At 36.7% G+C, this 13,992-nt stretch overlaps 1 protein-coding gene across 4 annotated transcripts; it reads right to left on the reverse strand.

The window, feature by feature from the left end:
- Window positions 1–267: 267 nt before the first annotated feature.
- On the reverse strand, window positions 268–13,565 carry LOC131066474 (mitogen-activated protein kinase kinase kinase YODA). 4 transcript variants are annotated; one of them, XM_058001242.2, is made up of 14 exons: window positions 12,663–13,565; window positions 11,347–12,117; window positions 10,276–10,363; window positions 10,030–10,092; window positions 8,690–8,850; window positions 8,416–8,491; window positions 5,605–5,664; window positions 5,392–5,499; window positions 4,725–4,970; window positions 2,486–2,586; window positions 1,790–2,363; window positions 1,457–1,663; window positions 899–1,043; window positions 268–677 (listed from the first exon to the last, which is right to left on the reverse strand). In XM_058001242.2, exons 1-12 carry the CDS (start codon window positions 13,133–13,135, stop codon window positions 1,634–1,636), a joined length of 2,751 nt encoding a protein of 916 aa, XP_057857225.1. In that variant the 5' UTR covers window positions 13,136–13,565; the 3' UTR covers window positions 268–677; window positions 899–1,043; window positions 1,457–1,633. The 4 variants fall into 4 exon arrangements, with proteins under 4 accessions (XP_057857225.1, XP_057857224.1, XP_057857226.1 ...); XM_058001241.2 differs by having other exon boundaries at window positions 878–1,043; XM_058001243.2 differs by lacking the exon at window positions 899–1,043.
- Between the last annotated feature and the right edge of the window lie 427 nt (window positions 13,566–13,992).

The following is a 13,992-nucleotide window of genomic DNA, read 5'->3' on the forward strand; positions in this document are numbered from 1 at the left end:
AGTTTGGACTGATAAATAATTTTGCTGTCATTATTTGTTGTACGGCAACAAGGATAAATAAGAGGTTTCATAAATTTGAGGTATTTGACAATAAATCTTCCTGGTCTTGTCTGATTTCTTTATTGGTGTTTATACAAATTGGATGTAATAAGGGTTTGATAATCCTAATTTTATGAAGTTCAATTAATTTCCAGCTCTTTCCAATATTGCTTTTTGCATACTATTTGTTCAAAACTAGCCTTGTTAGAAATTGCAAAATACAAAACATGAAACGCAACAGGTTCAACTAAACCTCAGTTGTCTGAGTTGAGAACCCTTCGTAGGTTCTTACACCTGAGTGACTGTTTGTTTCATCATTTTGACACTAACATGTGTTGTTGATTCTGTATTCATCTCTTTGCCCTACCGTAAGTTTAGGCACTCTTAAGGAAATGAGGTCATCAACCAGAAATATTTAAGTTTCAGGAAATGAGGTCATCAACCACAAATATTTAAATTAAAGACCACTCATAATTTTGTGGTAATTTTTTCTCTAATGTACACATTTTATCAGCAGTCTTACATAGAACAGCTAGCCCGTGGTATAAGTCCACGTTGAGCAGAAAAAATATCAGGTCCCATAAACGTCGCCTCCAATATCCAAAAAGGCACTCGAGGGAAAGCGCAGAAAATATTCACTGCAAGTCACATTTTTTACTTCATCAGATGGAAGTGTAGTACCAATCTTGAAGAATATTTTAATTTTTGAAGGTCAGAATTGTCAAAGACACTGCCTAGAACATCTTCTGATTGCTTCTAATAAGCACAATACATCTTACAACTAGCACAGCCAAGTTGCATGAAAATTCATTATTCTCAAGATGCAATTGACAAGTACCAGTAACTAGCTCCAAGTTACCATTTCCAACATGCAAGAGATCTTTGGCTCTTCAATTTCTCGCTGTCACAGAAAATTCTCATTATGATAGTTTGTTGACCACATAGTAACTTGCATTATATTGACTTGATAAACATGTTGCGCGGATTTTCATTATCCTGGTAAACTGCAATAAACAATCTTGCATTACAAGACTACTCGTTAAATTTTATTTGTTTTTGAAATTTAGTTACACTCGGCCCAAATAAATAGGGACATTAAAACAGAAGCCACTTCAACAAAATTTTCTTTCTAAAAAGAATGACCATGGTCAACATCAGAGTAACAAATCTTCCCACTCCTTATATATTCAATATTATTGTTACAGATTAATTGTGACAAAATGGTCACAGTTATTATGTTACAAAAAAAAAACTAGAGTAATCTGCAGCTATTATCTCCCATTCTGCACACAAGTATCCACTAGCGTCAGCTTCTGGTAGGCTTGGTTACAGATGCAATATAGAAGAAAAAATTGCTATTTTCAAAAAAATCATATAACCGATGAAAAGGACATCACAAGTATAAATAATTACTTACGTTACTGAATGATGAGGAACTGTAGAAGTTGAGTTTCCATTGCTTCCATCCAATTGTTTTGCATAGAACACATGTGCTGAGCCTGATCAGGCACACCCATTAATACGGCCACTGACATTGTTCCACAATTTTAGTTTCAGGATTACCGTACAAACCCTGGTCAGTCGTGGATACTAGCTAGGTTGACAAATTCTGATGCAAAACTACCTGGCAAATAATCATTCAACTCATTAGAACGGTACAACATGCATCAGTTTCAACTTGAAAAATAAACAAACCATCGGCAGACTGCTAAACAACAAACATGCAAAATATCAGAAGAAATTTTGGCACCTTCAAGCAATGCTCATGACCATTTGCACGACCAAGCATGGGAGATACGGGTCTTAAATCAAATCCAACAACCTGAGAAGGATTTTTTTGAAGTTTCTTAAGCTCAAATTCTGCCAACACCCCATGACCACTATTTTGCCTTTGGCTATGTCCATTCTCATTTCTCAATACTCTACCATATGTTTTCCCCATTACATCACTTTCTGCAACTAGATGACTCTGCAGTCTTGGGGACCCTTCTGGGGTAAGAAGTGCCTGCACTCCCGCATAAAAATCAGGCCTAGAGTCAGTATAGCCCCCAAAACTGATAGGGTATGTTCCATTCATCATTTGGGGCATGTTACCAAAGTTTTCCCGCACATACACTGTCTGTCTTGCACCTCCACTAGCCTGTAATGGGATAGCACCATAACCTCCAGTCAGGGGAGTTGAGGAGCCTGATCTAAGAGTTGGTGTTGATATAGGTGACGGGGACATGGTGTCATATCTATAGTTGGGAGACCGTGACTGGATCGACGGACTTGCAGAGGGAGATACTGGCAAGGAAATATTCCTCTGTGCACAAAATTGATCACTGCAGAACAAGTATTTGACTTAAGAAAAAAGTTCTTACTGATCCATGGAAATCACTTTTACAAACTACCATTAGAAATAGAAAGACATCAACAGAATACAACATATGAAAAAAAGGAAAACCTTGAAGGCTGGTAGGTTGATTGTATTCTTGAACGTGATGTTGAGTGGTCTGCCTCAACTGAAAGAGGATGTCTTGAATGTGCAGGATGTTGTGTAGAATTCTGCATAACAATATTGAAATACAAATAGAAGTCCATTAAATTTTAATAACCAAATACAAGTTTAGCACAACTGCATAATTTGTGAAAATCATAGTAGAAAACAGCGGAAAATGTATATTTTAAGAAGTAACTAATTACATTTAGATAAGAATTTATGATACACTTGCAGAAATCCAAAATCCAGTAGAAATACACGTGACATCAACAAATGACCATATTCTGCGATCTATAATGCTTATAAACTTAACTGTGCAGGAGAAATAAAACTTTATTCCAGAAAGAAAGAAAGAAAGTTCCATGGCTAAGGGTATACACAGGCTACAGGTATGCAAAAACCCAAACTTGAGTAGAAGGGTGCATCTGCATGTATAATATATATTTTTACACTAAAATAACTAAAGAGCTTTAGAACCAAAAAATTGATATTTATAATTCAATATCTTTTTATGTTTTGCTTTGGGTTTTATTTTTCTTCATTTTTACAACTGTGAATGACAGAAGTATCCTTCCCCTCCATGCAAATGTAGCAACACTATAGTTACCATCCATACGAGGTAAGAGCAGCATGGATACTGGATATGTTCCAGAGTCCTCTACACTGCAATGGAATGAGGTCAGAATCATATCAATAGGTAGTTTTTTTTGGTTACGGAACTGAAATGTATGATATTTTAAATCTTTCTAATCTGATGTGTCAATACATGTTTTGGATCTTGCTTATTGAAGCATATATATTGGTAATCATCTACACGTCTCAGGTATTACATGTGATTTTGAGATATTACAATTTTAAAACTATTAATGTGACATATAGCTATCTTCGTCCCATAATACTGAATTAAGAATGCATTTAGAAAGAACAAGTTACATTATTCTGATTTAGATTATACCCACAATGACAGTTTTGTGTGGCCATCCTTACTCAGAGAAGGGGTATTTGGAAATTATTATGCACGTAATAATAACAAAAGAATTAATTAATGTATCAGAAACTTCCCTCATTGCTCCAGAAAATTATTTATGGTTTTTAAAGACATTTTTCCTAAGATAATGATTATAAATGCTAGCCAAAAATATTTAAGCAAATACATCAATCTGACTGATTACAAAGAAGTAGGTTGTGGAACGGCCAAAGTTAACACTCAAAAGACCAACAATACAAATATAAGTGAAAACCATGCAAAAAATTATGTGATTTGCAAATTTTCATTTTGGGACAAAAACATTAGAAGAAAGAAACTCTTTATGGGCTAAATTTCTGCAAACTTGAGTATGTGTCCAATTTTCAAATAAGCACACCAGACTAATCACATGAACTATTTATTTGTACTATTCACATTTTATTCAATTTCCCATTAAATAAATTTGTAGCTTCTACCAATTGACTGAAAATATTCTGTTCATTAATTTTACTGAAAAAACCACACAAAATTATGAATGAAATGAAAAAAAAAACTCCTCATTGTTTTTGCAAATCAAGAATGTTGAAAAGATTCCCTAAAAACCAGATTAGGGATACAAACTTGAGAAGCCTTATTTTCGACCTAAGGGCACCTTGAAACTTCATGTAATCAATTATCTATATTACAACCTTAAAGAGGATTATTTCGAAACTAAGTTTTCAATGACATCATTGGTGCCTTGGAAGTCCATAGGAATAAGACTCTTCAAAAGAAGAGATACACACTGATCCTTGAACCTTATTATGAAATGAGAAATAGTTATGTCCAACATCAAATGTAAAGAATGAAATATTGCTTAAATAACTATAACATTCCATGTCTAAATTCGATATAGCACAATTGTCAGAAAAAAAAATTAGAGCCATCATAACATCAAAACAAATATTAGTGAAAGCAACTGACTGATGGGATAAGTAAACCTTTGACGGTATATGTATTGAAATTATCAACTGTATCCCCAAACGAAAATTTAAACTCTCCAGGTTGGTAAACATTTATTTATATAAAACACATGAAAAATGTAAGAAAGAAAACTAAATATGAAATTGAGAGGAAACTAGATGCCCCTATTCAGAACCCATTAGAAAACTCAGAAAACATGTAGATCATAAGACAACAAATGACAGAAGAATGTGAACCAGCTAAAAGATGACAGTTATAACAGAGGGTGCATACCAAAGTTCTAATGCCACAGGCAGATGAGGGCAATGCCTCTGTTTCCATGGCTTTTGTGCCAGGGTCCAGTCTTACAAATGGTGCTGCATTTTTCACAAATGGATGCTCTAAGAGTTGTGCAGCTATTGGACGGTGTGTAGGATTCCTCTGCAAGCACAGCCTCACAAAACTCTTGCCTTCCTCTGAGAGATGGTCAGGAATTGCTGGTAGCTCCTTACTGTTGCCAATTTTAAACATTGCAGCAACCTGTCATGGGAATTATAAAGTTTTATAATTATGTGATACACATGTAGAAGCATGGAAGAACAGAGAAACAAGAAAACATTGAACATATATATGCTGGAATTCTGTTCGAATTTTAAAATTATATTACACTTGATTACATGCTTCTGATGTCACCAAGCCAGGCCTACACCGAAAAGGTGTCCCAGAAACACATGATCAAAAATCTACCATAGAATCTCAAACATTTAACCAAATGCTTAGGAAACATAAAAGCCTAAGGATTTCCAAATACTAGCCACTCATAAGCAGAAATAACTAAAAGTTAATGGAATCTGAATATGCAATTTCTACCCTAAGAGGAAGCTAGCAGTTCTAAAATATATAAATATTTGTTCCTAATTGAAGTTGTGCCAGCAATCATAAACAGCAGCAATTGTCTTACCCCTTCATACTGCCTCCATGGTGGCTCTGCAGTAGCCATTTCCACGACTGTACAACCTAAACTCCAAATATCCACCGCTAAGTCATAGCCATTTATATTTTTAATGACCTGAACCAGCAGAGCAAATGACAATTGTTTATGTTCCAGGGGCATATCAAACCAAGCATCCAACAAACAAGGAAACTATATCTACAAGGAAAGCAAATTTAATACCTCAGGAGCCATCCAGTGTGGAGTTCCCCTAAATGATAAAGGACATGAATGTGCTGAGATCTGGTATGGAAAAAATGCATAGGATTAGCATCGGGTAAAAGTTAGCTGTTGTTATTCATGTTACTGTTTGAAACTTTTCATTAATACAAACTCCAAGCCACTTGATACAACCCACCACGTTTTACTACATACCCCAAGTTGCAGCCAGGAACACAGCATATAAAGTCATATTTGAATCATGTATACTAACAGCATCTATTTTGACCCTATACCAACTACAGGGAAGCAAGCATTCTTATTTTGCTCCAGACTAATCTTCCATCGCTAATGCTTACAAAATACAAACATGGTGTAGCATATTCCAAACATATATCTAATATCAGAAAATGACAAAAATAAAATACAGTTTCTTTCCAAAAAAAATCATACTTAAAAATGGTCACCCCCGTATATAAGTATTTCTGTTTTTTTATTAAAAACAAATTGCAGGAGATTGCTATATCAAAATAAAATTTAAATTGAATAATTTAGACTGAATCATCCATGCATGAAGTCCAATAGCTTGGCTTCTTTTAAAATTACAGTGTATTTATTGTGTTATGTGCAATGGGTCAACACACTAAAGAAAGAACTTTAACTTTGTCGTCACGGGAGAACTTCAGCGAAATATAGTACCATAAAGCCTACAAAACTAGCAGTTATTGTTTATCATCTTTGAAGAGAAAATCCAGTAGATCAAAAACATATTTAGATGGTCTGCATAGAAATCTTACAGAAAAAAAGCCAACCAAGTGCAATTTTTTACTAAAATTTATATAATGCAGAATAACAAGAAATACACAAACAAGACAAAAATCAAAGACACTTTTTCATAAATGGCAGCTATAATTATTATTATTAAACCTTGGAAACTATTGCTTTGCAGTTTAAGATATTATAGTTGCTAAACATAAATAGTTAGCAATTAAAACCCCTTAGATGGTAGAATAACAAGAATTACACACAGAAAACAAAAATCAAAGACACTTTTTCATAGATGGCAGCTATAATTATTATTATTAAACCTTGGAAACTATTGCTTTGCAGTTTAAGATATTATAGTTGCTAACCATAAATAGTTAGCAATTAAAACCCCTTAGAGAAGACATGCAAAAGCACTCTCACTAAGAAATTCATGGAGAAATCAACAGCGATAGAATACCAAAGCAAGTCATGTTGAGTTGGTTGAAATTAACATCGAATCAAAGTATGCACTGCAAGGAACTGCTTTCTCTCAAGCCACATAGATCAATGAATAAAAAGATTTTTCATTTTGCAAAATACTGCATAGGTAAAAGCAAAAGGCAAGGGTTGTTTTTTAGATGCATTCACCAGGTTCCTGGGTATCAAGGGGTGAAATGGAGAATTCTACAGGTCACACAGGGCACTGTAGATGGATCCCCGATAACTATTATCATCTATGATAGAAAGTAAGGCCTAACAAGTCCAGCGCATGTGATAGGCCCTAAGTCCAACAACCTGACAAGAATCACTTCATTTTTATCTCCTTTTTTGTGAATATCAATGTCATTGTAATCTCACAAGCACAGCAACCATTGCCCTAGGTTAGACTGAGGTGGTTTTGAGTTTACTAATGCCTCAACACCTGCATGTAAATATTATAGTGACTGATGTAGATTTAAGTTCACTGATCCTCACTGATTGATTGTTAGTTTGACAAAATGAACTGATTTGGAATGCCCATATCACAGCAGCTTGCAAGAGCTTGGTCTTATCCTGCCAGCACAAATTCACATCCCAGTGATTCTGTTTAACCAGGGTAATGAAAAATGTATAGACATCAGTTTTTGGCAGCTAATTCTTTATTTGTCTTCTGACATTCATGTAAGGATATATCAGAACCTCAACACTATAATCATAAAACGGTTCAGGACCTCAAATCAGATTAAATGAGCCTGAAACAAATTTAAGCTGCTGTTTCAACATACTTGAAAGCAACTTGCTTCATAAGTAAACAGAGGACAAAATAAAAAAATTGAGAGCAAAATGCTAATCTTTATGAGATACAAATTGTTTATAAGAGACCTCTGCTATTTGCTGGACAACATCAAAGCAATAGTTTCACCCAATTTGAAGTAACTTGCTTTATTATAAGAGTCGAGAGCAGCTTTATGAAGTAGATGCAGTGAGATAATTTCGAAAAGGAAGGCACATGAAACATAACTCTTATGATTCCCATTGTTCTTAACTTAGTTATATTGATGACTAATTTCAAAAGGATATAAAGAGAGAAAATTACTAGCATGGGGGTTACAATCCATATACTATCAAGAATCATGGGGTTGCTATAATTCTTCCCAGTTTATATTGTCAATCACAACTTGCCCCAACAACGAGGCATATCATTTCACCGTGATTATGATCACATGGTGTAAATCTGTGATCCAAAACAATGGACCTTTAGAAAACCTGCAGAATTTTTTGCAAAATCTCTTGTTTCTTTATTTAATATTTGTCAATTGTGTAAATACACTCCACAACATCTTCAATTCAAAAGAAAATTATAGTAACCACTTTGCTTTAAGGGTTGAATAAGTTTTACCCTATCTACATATACGCAATGCTATGTTGGCACCAAAATCTCTGGAAGCACATGAATAACATAGAAACATAGGCACAATATAGTTTTAGCTTTTCAAGACTATATTTTACAGCAGGTGAAATTATAGTCATTTTCATGATGGAGCTTATCTTTGTTATCAAAACACAAGTGAACAGTGACAAAGCATTCAGATACTGCAGAAAAATTACGTGTTTTGCCATGCCAAAGTCTGCAAGCTTTACTTGACCATTAGGATCAACAAGTATATTTGCCCCTTTGATGTCTCTGCACAATTACCAATTGTGCAAAATTAGACATGAGAAATATCTGGCCATTTGTAAATACCACCAGAAAAAAAAAGGGAAATTATATATGGGAAAGGTTCAAAAGATGCTATTAGGAAAATCCTAGAAAAGAAGACCAGGTTCTGTTGAACATAGCAACACATTATCACATGAAAAAATAACAAATAAATGCATTTACCTGTGGACAGTATTAAGATCATGCAAGTATGCCAAGCCCGCCAAAATCTGCCGAGTATAGCTGCGAATAGCTGGCTCTCCAAACTGGCCATATTCTCTAAGTAGTTGGTGTATAGAACCTCCAGAAACATACTCGAGGTATATATATAGTGTGTCATCCACCTATGATGGAGGAACATTTTTATTATTTAAAATAAAAATATTCTAATTCATAAAATAAACATAGATCTAGATTGACCAGACAAAAACAAGGGCTTAAATCTTAAAGATATATCTAGAGTCCATCAGCAAAATGCTTGGTGACAATGGCACCATCCCATATCCTGAAACACCTTCACATAAAGAAAGTATACCATGCCAGACAATTTAGAGTTAATCTAATTTCTTCTCATCATGCTGAAGCACAAAAAATTGGGCTTGCCCTCACGTGGTGGCCAGCCCTTGTGTGCCACCTAGCTAATAACAACGCCCAACCCATTTGAAGACAGAATCGATTCAAGACTAAATTAAAGAAAATCCTCTTTCACCCAGATGACAAAAAAATCAGATAGCAGCGGCTGTAAATTCACCAAACCACTGATCAAATGGTCGAGCAACAAATTAACATTCTCAACAAGAACAATGTCTATCAACATACAGCTATCATTCCACATCAGAACCTCAAGATGAAACTATCGCATCTCAGATGAGTTATAGATCTCCAATATATAATGATCTCTTTAATACACTTTCCCGACTGCTCTAAAAATAGAAAATAATTTACAAAAAGAGCAGAAAAATCATTTTTTCATTGCTCATTTTACTTCGTCTTTCAATAAAGCTCAACTACCTCTCTCTAATTATCATCATAATAATAAGAAAAATAGTAAGGGAATCTATCATACAATATAATTATCAAAAAACTTAAGTCTACTCTAACAAAGAATCTCTCAAATAGATGAGACCAATAGCTACAACTCTTGTTGCAAGCCATACTTTCTATAATGATAGAGATGATGAATGCATTTTATCCAAAACGCTGCATTGCATATGCTAACTATCTCCCACTAATTTACCATAATGGCATGACATTATTAGGTATTTCATCTGTATTCCACAGCAAGAATTTAGCGGTAGCCTAATACAGCATTGTTATCAAACAAACTCTTCCTGCTACAATTGTGGGTTCGAAATGGAACACTGACTAACAAAAGAGAGTTTCAAGTCCATTAAAAAATGAAATCAAACTAAGAAATTCAGACCACTTTTTGGAAGGGTAAAGAACCAGCTGCCCAGGTAAAAAAAATGCCTGCAAATTAAGATTATACTTCTTACAATGAAAAGCACCAAAACTCCACATACCATTTCACTTCCATAATATTGCACAATGTTTGGATGCCGCAGATGGCTAAGCATGGCTATCTCCTGTTAAAAGATGACAAAAAAAACATTTCAAACAATGCACATAAGAGCTTGAAACGATCATACATAATCTTATATGGTATTCAGTCTCTTGTTTTCATGATCAAGGAAATGAACCCTGATCATGCTAAACAATAGAATATCTATACAACAAATACAATTGATGTGAGATGTTCAACTGCCAACCTGTCCTAGCTGCTTTACACTGTCCTTTGACTTTGAATCATCAGAAAAAAGTGTAACTTCTTTCATTGCACACATTTCTCCACTTTCACTACAAAGGCAACATATACATAAAGTAAACCATAATGTGAATAGTCAACAACCAGATGCCAATATTTTTAAGCTGGTTAACATCTTTAAAATGTGAATGTAATAAAGACTCCATTACAGTACCTTGAAGGTACAAAATACACAATCTGCCAATAAAAGAAGTTGGTATATTTTTTATGCTAAACATGCATCTAATTCTTTTTTTTTCATCAATATTGTCCAGAATATCACCTAATTAAATATAAAAGAAAACCACCTTAAAAAGTGAAAGAAATGCAACGACCATATAGGAATCTTAGGCTAAACGAAAAAATTATGCTTATGAGGCTGAACACTGACAAATAAAATTCAGATGGTAGAAACCATCAACAGCTCAAAAATAGGACCCCCTTTTGGCATGTTGTGCCACCCTACCACCGAGCTACTGTCACCCTTACAAGTTATATTTTTCCTCATGAGTGAATTGATCATACAACACCACCATACCACTCCAGCTTGTGCTCACCAAGTCCGGCTCTCATCCAATGTTGAAAAGCACGGACCAGCTGAACCTCTCTTCGTAATGCTGGGGTACTCTACCAATGAGGTAGATGTGAATTGGTTTTCCAATTCACCAAGAAGCATTAATAGAAACAGCTCATTACACCTGTAAGTACAAGGGCAATGAATGACAAAGGCAGCTCGTAGACAACTTCAAGTTGTTGTAAAAGTAATGTCCACAGACAACAAAGTAGGGTGATATGACAATAATACATAGGGAAAATAAATTAATAATATCCAGAAGCCATCACAAAGGTGACTGTCCCTCAATATGAGTAGCAGTAATTCAAAATAAGAAAAGTACAGTAAAGTTTCAATAGGCTACAAATTTGAAAATGTCTCAACAGGAAAGGCAGATAACAGCAACCATCTTCTACCACAGAATGATTATTGTAACTTGAAATAAGATTATTATGGTAGATTTCTGTGTTCCGAGCTACATACTTGTTGAAGCCAACATAAACATGGCCAAAGGTCCCACTTCCCAACAGCTTCCCCTTTTTCCATCGTGTTGCTGGACTTGTAGGATTTTCTTTCCCTGCTGGACTACGTGCTCCTGAAGATTTGGCTGAGGGAGAGTAGGGAGAGGAAGTGGTTGGGGATCGTGGGGGCCGCGGCAATAGGTGACACAACGGCTGCTTCCCATCTTCATGTTTCCCAGTAGGAGATTCAGGTCCTAATCCGCCAGCTCGGGGATGCAAGGGAGAAACAGCAACACTCTGCCCTCTTGAACTTGGACCAGGACTCCGCATCTTTGGACTTAGCACAGGTGACCGCTCAGAGCTGCCTTTGCCCTGCTGCTGCCAAAAATGTTGCCCAATTATAATATCTCCGCCCATGGAATTCTGCCCAGAATTTTGGCCTGAACCTGGACTCGAACAATTGCCTGATCCGAAAATACCCGAATCCACATAAAACCTTGGAGCTCCAGCACCTCCACCAGTAGGTGAATGATGCTCTACGACAAAAGCTTTCATTGGACTAGAAGGACTAGACATGGCAGAACTGTCAGTTGCATTGCCTAGAACCCTGTTAACTGGGATCTGGAGTTGCTTGGGAAGCGATTCTCGATTTGATGAAAATCCCTTCTTTGATGCCACGGGCAAATTTTGCGGTTTACTGAGCAAAGAAGCATTAGATTTTGGTTGCTCATTACTTTTTCGATTCTTCTTATTTTTCGTGTCGGCCTTTGAGATCAAACCTGCATATATCATGCTTTATTCCCATACACAAAATTGTCAATTAACATTCCAAAAAAACCCTTATACAAATTCAAATCAAGAATAGTCAACCAACGCGTCAAAAAAAAAAACCTACATAAGCAACTTTATACCAAAAAGGACAACTGGCATGCCAAAAAAAACCCTAAGCAAGCAAAAACATAGACAGAATTGTCAATAAAATGCCATAGACACAAGATAAGCCAACGCATAGCCAGAATTGGCAAACAATACGCCAACAATCCTGTATATTTCAACATTCGCAGCCATAATTGTCAATCAATACGACAAAAGCCCTAAATAATCAAGCATTGTCAACTAATATGACAAAATGCCTTAAAGAAAAAACGAATTCATAGCCGAACTTTCAATCAAAACACCACCAAACCACATAAAGAGCAAATTCATAGCCAAAGTTGTTAATTTATATGCGTAGAATCCTGGATAAGAGGAACCGCGGCCATCATTATTGACCATTGCATCATTAAAACTCTAAAATCGCTTGCATTCATTCAACCACATATAAATAAAAGAGCTTACCTGTTATGATTTAAAGGATCCCTGTCTGCTGGATCGTCACTGGCGAGCGAACTCGTGCTAGATTCCGACCCGGATGCCGCTCCATCTGCAGTCTCCAGCCTGTTATTACCCTGTTCAGGCGAAGGCAAGGGCAAGAGCGTGGCGAGGCGGGCAGATCTGTCTCTCAGAGACTGGGGCTGACTCGCACTCACACTGATTCCAGAGTCGCACCGCGCCACAGCTGCGGCAGCGACGGGCAGCGGTAGAGGCACGGCATGCGAAAAGCTCTGGCATCGTGTCACAGACGTCGATGTGGACGTCGATGGGAGCGCACTCTCCGCATCCGATTCCTCCCTCGAATTCGCCCCTTTGGATGATCTCCTCAAATGGAACACCTCAAAAATACTGCTCTCCTTAATACTCTTCTTACTCCCTTTCTTACCGCCATTACTACTCTTCTTCCCAGACGACTTTCCCAACCATGGCAATATCATCCTGCCCCAAAAACAAAACCAAATCCACACACTCTGACTACGAAATTCCACACAAAACCACCTGCATTTTCGAGCGCAGACTCGAAACCTGAGCCTCGTGGACTCTCATATAACTCCCAAATTTCAATTTTGTACCAGAATGTGATTCGAACTCGAAACCCTTTACAACCCTCTGCCAGCAAAGGAAAAAAATAAGAGAAAAAAGTGTCTATAATGACAGTGATTTACCCATCCACCAACCAAACCTAATCCAGCCTGCCTTCCATATTTCATCTCGATCTTTTGTCCCCAACACCACGGCTATGTCAAATCCAAAACCGCACAGAAACTTTACGGCTAATAAAACCACCCAAACAGATAAATAATGTGTTAATTTAAGATAAAGCGTGTGTATCAGCGATTCCTACGCGCCTGCCTGCAGAAATAATGAGGCGCGTTATCTAGCTGTGATGCGCAAAGCAGTAAAGTTAAAAAGGTTAAATATAAAAAGTAATTAAAAAACACACCCCAAGAGTGAAAGTGAAAAGCTCAAGTTACCTACGCCGCCATTGCCCCCCTCGTTTTTTAATCCTCCGGCGGCGCCTGCTGTCTTCTCCGTCACGCATCCCCTACACGTGTGACAAAACCCGCACCCCGACATACTGCCCGCACGCGCGCCTCCTCTGCAACTCCCACGTGGCACCCCAACCCTAACCTTTACGGTTCCCACTTGGCATTCCTGTCCACCCTGTCACTATCCTTAAAGCAAAAATACTTAATTTAGGGATCTGTTAATTCCGGCGCATCCCGCGGGCTTAGCGGCCACGTAATTATGCTTGCTTATCTCTCAAATAAGCCGAAAGCTTCCCTGCATTTAT

Source organism: Cryptomeria japonica, chromosome 11 (genome assembly GCF_030272615.1).
Source record: "Cryptomeria japonica chromosome 11, Sugi_1.0, whole genome shotgun sequence".
NCBI lineage: Eukaryota > Viridiplantae > Streptophyta > Pinopsida > Cupressales > Cupressaceae > Cryptomeria > Cryptomeria japonica.